This window comes from Spermophilus citellus (assembly GCF_964194105.1).
Source record: "Spermophilus citellus genome assembly, chromosome: 15".
Lineage (NCBI taxonomy): Eukaryota > Metazoa > Chordata > Mammalia > Rodentia > Sciuridae > Spermophilus > Spermophilus citellus.
The window spans coordinates 78,476,430-78,484,668 of NC_138195.1; the positions used below are offsets into that span (position 1 = coordinate 78,476,430).

Below are 8,239 nucleotides of genomic sequence, written 5' to 3' on the forward strand. Positions count from 1 at the left end.
ATATTAAAATTAAAAAAAAAAAAGATGGTCAATGTCATTAGCCACCAGAAAAACACAAACCAAAACCACAATGAGATACCATTTCCCACTGACTAGGATGGCTATGATAAAATTTAAAATAAAATTTTAAAAATAGGCTTGGATTTGGGAGACTGAGTCAGGAGGATCACAAGTCAAAGCCAATCTCAGCAAAAGCAAGACACTAAGCAACTCAGTGAGACCCTGTCTCTAAATAAAATACAAAATAGGGCTGGCGATGTGGCAAGGTGGTTAAGTGCCCCTGAGTTCAATCCCTGGTTCAAAAAAAAAAAACCCGGCCTGGGGATGCAGATCAGTAGTAAAGCACTTGCTTAACATATGCAAGGCCCTAGATTTTATACCCTAGCACCATAAAAATACAAAACAAAAACCAGACAGTGTTGGGGAGAATGTGGAGAAATTTGAACTTTCATACCTTGCTAGTGGGAATGTGAAAGACATGATTCAGCCACTTTGGAAAAGAGTGTGCAGTTCCTTAAAAAATGAAGCACACTTTTTCCCTCTGATCTAGCAGTTCCAATCCCAGCTGTAGCCCAAGAGAATTAAAAGTCTATGTCCACACAAAAAAATTTGCTCATGAATGATAAGAGAAACATTATTCATACTACTAAATAAGTGGAAACAACCCAAATGTCCATCAACTGATGAACTAAGAAAGTTTGTGGTATGTCCATACAGTGTGGTATGTCTACAAAGTGGAAGATTTGGCAATGAAAGGAAATGGAGTACACGCTAAATGATGAAACTTGAAAACATTGCACCAAGTAAAAGAAGTCACATTGGACCACATATTATATGACTCCCTCTGTATCTGCCAGTTCCACATCTGTGAATTCAAGCAACAGCAGATCAAAAATATTTAGAGAAGAAAAACTGCATCTGTACTGAACATGTACAGTCATTTTGTCACTATTCCCTAAGCAATCCCACATAAAAAATATGTAGATATCATTTACATTGTATTGGGTATTATAAGTCATCTAGATGTGATTTACAGTGTATGGATGGAGCCAGGCAGAGTGGCACAGTGTAATCCCAGCAGCTGGGGAGCCTGAGGCAGGAGGATCACAAGTTTGAGGGCAGCCTCAGCACTTAGCAAGGCCCTAAGCAATTTAGCAAGATCCTGTCTCAAAATAAAAAATAAATAAATAAAAGCACCCCTGAGTTCAATCCTTGGTGCCAAAAAACAAAACAAAAGTGTGCAGAAGGATGAGTACAGATTATATGAAAATACTGCTCCATTTTCTATAAGGGACTTGAGCATTTGAGATTTTGGCATCTGCCAGGGTCCTGAAACTTCCAAGATGACCAGAGGAATGGAGAGTGACTAATAATGAATATGGGATTTCATTTGGGGGATGATGAAAATATTCTAGAATTAGATAGTGGTAATGGCTGCACAATATTTGAATGTCCTAAAAACTAGTGAAATGTACACTTTAAAAAGGTGAATTTAGCAGGACATGGTGGTGCAGACCTGTAATCCCAGTGGCTCTGGAGGCTGAGACAGGAGAATCCTGAGTTCAAAGCCAGTCTCCCCAAAGTTGAGGTGCTAATCAACTCAGTGAGACACTGTCTCTAAATAAAATACAAAATAGTGCTGGAGATGGCTCAGTGATAGAGTACCATTGAGTTCACTCCCTTGTACCCAAAAAAAAAAAAGTAAATTTATATGAGCTATGAGCTTTATCTTAATTTTTATTTTTGTTTTTTGGTACTGGTGACTAAACCCAGGGGCACTCGACCACTGAGCCACATCCCCAGCCCTATTCTGTATTTTATCTAGAGACAGGGTCTCTAGATAAAAGTGCTTAGCACTTTGCTTTTGCTAAGGCTGGCTTTGAACTCTCGATCCTCCTCTCAGCCTCCCGAGCAGCTGGGATTACAGGTGTGCACCTCCATGCCCAGCTCAATTTTTAAAAAGGAAAACAATTACATATGTGACTCACATTCATTAAGGTTATTTGTGGTTTTGTTTGGGATGTGAGTCTGTGTGTGTGTGTGTGTGTGTGTGTGTGTGTGTGTGTGTATGTGTGTGTGTGTGGTGCTGGGGACTGAACCCAGGGCCTTGCACCTGCTTGGCAAGTGTTCTACCACTGAGTTATATCCACAGTCCCATTTTTTAAAAATACTTTTTTTTTCCCAAGACTAGTTTTAGGTTTGTAGCAAAACTGGGCAGAAAGTACAGAGATTTCCCATATATCCTAGTTCCCACGCAGGCACAGCCTCCTCCACTATCAACATCCTGTTCCAGACTACTACATTTGTTACAATCAATGAACCCACATTGATACATCCTTATCCTCTAAAGTTAGAGTTTACCTTAGGGTTCACTCTCGGTGTTATATATTCTTTGTGTTTCCACTAACGACCCACATCCACTATTAGATACGCAATAGTTTCACTGCCTAAAAATTCTCCTGGTTCTTCCTCTTTATCCCTCTACTCCAAACCCCTGGCAACCACTAATATTTTTACTGTCTCCATAGTTTTGTCTTTTCTAGGATGTCATAAAGTTGGAATTATAAAGTTTGTAGCCTTTCATATCCATATCTTTCATTTAGTGACATGCATTTAGTGCTCCTCTATGTCTTTTTGTGACACATTTCTTTTTAGTGCAGAATACTACTATTCCATTGTCTGGATGTACACTAGTTTATTTTTCAACTCATCTACTGGTGGACATTTAGGCTGCTTCCAAGTTCTTAGCAATTGTGAATAAAGCTTCTATAAACATCTATGTGCAGGTTTTTGTTTGTTTGTTTGTTTTTGTTTTTTGTGGATTCAATTCATTTCACGGTTGCTGGGTCATGTGATAAGAGAATGTCTAGTTTTGTAAGAATCTGCCAAGCTCATCTTCCAAAATGACTGTACCATATTTACCACATTCCCTACCAGCAATGAAATAGGTTCCGATTGCTCCTCAGTATCCCCAGCACACAGTGTTCTGGATTCTCCCGTTTCTAATAGCATATACGGCACCTCATTGTGGCTTTTAGCACATTGTATTTCTTTTTTTTTTTTTTTCTTTTATTTGCATTTATTTTTTGTTGAATTTATTCCCGTGCCATAAGTTTTTGTTTCTTTAGCTTCTTCTGGGATATCTTTTTCTTCTGTGCAACCTCCTCTTCTGGTTTAGGAACAATTTGTTCCTTTTCAGTGAGGATCATCTCAATGTGGCAGGGGGAACTCATGTATGGGTTAATCCGACCATGAGCTCTGTAAGTACGACGGCGCATCTTGGGTGCTTTGTTCACCTGGATATGTTCAATGACCAGAGAATCTACGTCTAAACCCTTAAGTTCAGCATTACTCTCTGCATTTTTAAGCATGTGCAGCAAAAATTCAGCACTCTTTTTGGGCCACCGGCCCTGTGTCCAGCCCCACTGTTTGGCCTGGGCACACCTCCCAACTCCACCATTGTAACGCCGGAATGGCACACATTGCTTCTTTAATGTGACATCTTTCAGGTACTTGGTGGCTTTTCGGATATGCATACCCTTGATGGCTTGCGCAGTTTCACGGGTGTTCTTAAAGTGAACACGAAGATTTGAGCCTCTTGATTTGCATGATTTTGTGGGGTTTTCCGGGTCAAGAGAGTAGCGGACCATTTTCATAGATCACCTCAGGCCACTTACAGGAAGAGAGAGCACATTGTATTTCTATTGAGGAGCCACATGTCTCAGCTTCTCCCAAAGAACAAGAAGGAAGGGCCGGTCCTCACCAGTCATTTCATAAATGAGAAGTGTCTTCAGAACTAGGATAAGACAAAGGAATGAGAAGGGCTCAGAGCAGCCCTTCCCCACCACTCAGCAAGAACCATGAAAAATAAGGAGCTGGCCCCCACCCATTATGTGCTCCAATACCCTGATTTTACAAAGGAAGGGAAGGACTTGCTGAGGCGTGGGAATTCCCTAAGACGGCACAGCTGGCTTACGACAGGGCAGAGCTTCACTGCACCTTTCCTGGGTCCAGGGTCAATGCATGAAGTGGGTTGGATAAAACACCCAATAAGAAAGGGAAATCCCTCAGGTCACCAGACAGCACCCCTCACCACACTGCATGATTGCTTAGGTACGTGGTCATCCACTGCAGCATTGTCTCTAACAGAAGCGCTGGAAGGAATCCATGTTTGCCAGTTAAATAATGGTGACACCTTCATCGAAGGCCCCAATTTATAGAACAGTAAAAAAGAGTACGAAAATTCTTTGGGTACTAATAGGGAACAGTTTCTAAAGTCAATCATTTGGTTAAAAAGTAAGGTGCCGCCAGGTGCGGTGGCACATGCCTTGTAATCCCAGCTGCTCAGGAGGCTGAGCCAGGAGGATTCCAAGTTTGAGGCCAGCCTGGGTAACTCAGTGAGACCCTATCTTTTTTTTTTTTTTTTTAAGAGAGTGAGAGAGGAGAGAGAGAGAGAGAGAGAGAGAGAGGGAGAATTTTTTTTTAATATTTATTTTTTAGTTCTCGGCGGACACAACATCTTTGTTTGTACGTGGTGCTGAGGATCGAACCCGGGCCGCACGCATGCCAGGCGAGCGCGCTACCGCTTGAGCCACATCCCCAGCCCCCTATCTTTTTTTTTTAATATTTATTTTTTAGTTATAACTGTACACAATATTTTTATTTTATTTGTTTTTATGTGGTGTTGAGGATCGAACCTAGAGCCTCGTACATGCTAGACAAGCGCTCTACCGCTGAGCTACACCCCCAGCCTGAGACCCTATCTTTTTTTCTCTTATATTTATTTTTTAGTTATAGGTGGGCACAATATCGTTATTTTATTATTATTTTATTTTTATGTGGTGCTGAGGTTCGAACCCAGTGCCTCACGCATGCTAGACCAGTGCTCTACCACTAAGCCACAGCCACAGCCACAGCCCCCCCCCCCCCCCCCCCCCGGCCCCGAGACCCTATCTTAAAGTAAAAAATAAAAAGGGATAGGGATGTAACTCATTGGTAGAACACTTGCCTAGCAAGCACGAGACCCTTGGTTCAGTCTCCAGTACTGGGGGAGAGGGGATTAAAAAACATATAATTTTTTAAATTATTTTATATATATATATATATATCTATGGTAACATGCAGACAGTGTGCAGGGTATGTTGATGGGTGTTTAACACATATGAAGACTGGTTGTAGGCATACATGCTAGAAACTGGAGCAATTGGTTGACTCTAGGTGATCTGGCAACTGGGATTGGAGAGAAAGGTCTCATTGCATATCCCTGTACCCCTTTGTACTCAGAGAAATAAATTGCATATTCAAAAAAGGGAATGAAAGAAACCAGCAGAGCTATTTCACAGATTGGATCATGGGTTCCTCTGCTAAGTTTGACCTGAGCTGCAAAGGAGCTGGAGGTCAGAAGGGTGGGTGGCCGTTTTGCTTGCAGAATTGCCCTAATGTAACCTCTGTTCAGGAATGGAGGGAAGGGGACACCAAGGCCCATCCCTTTCTTGCCTCCAGGGAGATTGAGGCACTGAACTCAGTGCCCTGAAGGTGACAGGGGAGCAAGCTCACTGAGGAGGTGGTTTCCCCAGCCCTTCAGGGCAGTGGCCCTTCAGGAGCCCAGGCACTGCCCCAAGCTCCCCCACCTGACAGAGGCAGAAGGCCTGGCTTAGGCCCAATTCTGGCCTGACCTGATGTGGGAGATCAAATAAGTGAACTGTCTGTTCCAGCAGTCTTCCATATCACACCTGCCTTCCTGGCCTCATAAGGACAGCGAGGATCACAATAGAGAATGTGAAGCAACCAGGCCCTGACTGGTTTTTGGGGAATGCCAGTGTTTCTCTCAACTTACTCCCTAGTATGGCTCTGTGTTCAAAAAGAAAGTCTAGGAAAAGTTGAACAGTTAATCAGACTCTTTTCTGCAGACCTTCTCAGAGTTTTGAAGATGCTAAATGCACCATGATATGTCAGGTGTGGCTACAGGATGTATCATGTCCCAAGCTTATTTGACCACTGAACCACTTTGGAGGAAAACACCTGTTACTATTTCCCAGAATAAAGGTAACCCATGGGACACAGTGGTAGAAACACCAATTTGAAGAAAGTTGAATAAACACAAAATAGGCACAATGGTAGAGATAATAGCTGCAATCGAAGTACCTGTCATTCAAACCTCCTAATCCATTTCCCTGCAGTTTCCTGGGCCCTGCTCACAGTGCTAGGTGTTTTTTAAACTGTGAATCATAAACCATTAGTGGGTAGTGAAATCAGCTTAGTAGGTTATAACCAGCTTTAAAACAAATGAGTTTGGATAGATCAGAAAATAACAGAGAGCCCTGCTTTTAACATGGGTGTTTTCTGTGAAGCACACATACAGGCTCCTATGTGCCAAGCAGAGATGGCAAACGTGTTTCTCACTGGGAGTCAGAGTGGAAACATTTGAAAAATGCTGCTCCAGAGCCCTGGTGCCCCCCGCGAGGGAAATGCCCTATGTGGGTTTCCCTCCTGTGCCAGCTGAACCTGTGTGACTGTCTGGTGAGGGTTTGGGGACAGGGGCCTCTCCTTGGCCGTGTGATTGCTGGATAGATTTTAGGATTAGCAGTGTCACCTCACTGGACCCAGAGAACGACAGAGGCCCCCTTTGTTATCCAACGTCCTCCAGAAATGCAGCTGATCTTTCGTTCCTTTTTCAAATGCTGTTCAGCTTCCCCCAACCAAAACCACCTTCCCACCTGGGAGAAACGAGATTGGGGAGGCTCAAGCTTCTTGGCTCTGTTTAGACACAGGGAATGCAACTCCAGTGCCTCCACTCTGAAGACTCACTGTGACTTTGTCCCTTGGTGATTTCGCCTTAGCTGTCAGAGTTTAATTTTTTAAAATGCTGTGCCTGGGCTATCAGTCACTTTCCTGCTCTGATTCTCATTCTCTGTGGTGGGTGAGTACCACTTAAAAATGATAGGGAGCGAGCTTCATGTTGACCAGTTGGAGTCAATATCCTGGAGAGCATTATTATTCCCCAATGAAGGTGAGCTCTGTCAGTATGTGACTAGGGCAGATGGCCTCCTCCCTCTGTGCCTGTTTTCTCATCTGCCTAACAGGGGTAATAAAATCCGCCTCACAGGGAAGTTATGAGGAGTACATGAGACAGTGTCTGTGAGACATCGTCACAGTCCTGGCACATAATAAGAGTTTAATTAAGAATGAATTTAGTGGCCATGGCCCCTTCTTCTTCTTCACAGTATAATTCATCTGGTTTACCTGATGCAGGCGGCTATCTAGTGCAGCCCTCTGTCTTCCAAGGGTCCTGCCCAGGTTAGTAAAAGAGCTTTGAGTGTTCAGAAGTTGCAGTGGTCTCTGCCTGGACTCCCCAACTTTCCACCCCCTTTTCCTTGGGTAGAAAGAGAGAGTCGTGAGGTGTTGAGCTGAGAGCCCACAGCCTGCTGATGGTGACCTCGACCTGCCTTCCCAGACAGTTTGCCCAGACCTTTCTCCTGGTTTTAGCTCTGAAAATTCCCCACCCTAGGCAACACCCCTTCCACCCCAGGAAAGCCAGGCTTGTTAGTCCTCTCCTTCCCAGGTTCCCCTCCAGCGGCCTCGTGCCCCCAGCCAGCACTCACTGCAGCCTGTCCCTGGGAACCCCCTCCCCTGCCCTCTGCCTTCCTGCCCCGGGCTGGGCTGCACTCTGGCTGCCTCATTCCCGGGTTCAAATGCCTCAGGTTCACTGACATTTCTGCTGATTTGTCCACCTTCTCAACTAGTCCCTTGCAGCCAGGGACTGCGTCTTGTCACGTCAAATTCAGTCTTGTTTCCTTCTGCAGCTCTCCTACCTCTGATCAGAGGCTCCAGAGGAGGTTCAGTAAAGGCCAGTGAGCAGAAGCAGGGGAGGAAGGACCAGCCCACTGAACGCCAGGCACCTGCTAAGAACCAGGAAGGCCACTGCCAGGAAGACACTCCAAGGACTGCCTCCCGGTTCCTCCCTGCTCAATGTGCAGACCCAGATGTCCCTGCTCCCCTGAGATTCTGCACCTGCACTGTCTCAAATACGAGCAGAACTAACCAAGAGTCCTCCTTTTGACTGTAACTGTCAGCAGGGATAACAGCGGCTTTGGTCAAAAGGTCACATTTCAGGAACTCTTGTGAGTTGATTAAAAACAACATGCAGGGCTGGGGCTGCAGCTCAGTGGAAGAGCACTTGCCTAGCATGTGTGAGGCACTGGGTTCGATCCTCAGCACCACATAAAAATAAATAAATAAA

At 44.5% G+C, this 8,239-nt stretch overlaps 1 protein-coding gene across 1 annotated transcript; it reads right to left on the minus strand.

Moving 5' to 3' along the window:
* Positions 1 to 3,047: 3,047 nt before the first annotated feature.
* Positions 3,048 to 3,686, minus strand: LOC308634760 (large ribosomal subunit protein uL22). The gene has a single exon (XM_081268828.1). The coding sequence runs from the start codon at positions 3,654 to 3,656 to the stop codon at positions 3,096 to 3,098; it is 561 nt and encodes a 186-aa protein (XP_081124954.1). The 5' UTR covers positions 3,657 to 3,686; the 3' UTR covers positions 3,048 to 3,095.
* Positions 3,687 to 8,239: the final 4,553 nt, after the last annotated feature.

Excerpts from the sequence above, each read along its gene's own strand:
- LOC308634760 (XM_081268828.1), bottom strand. The coding sequence starts at position 3,656 with ATGAAAATGGTCCGCTACTCTCTTGACCCGGAAAACCCCACAAAATCA.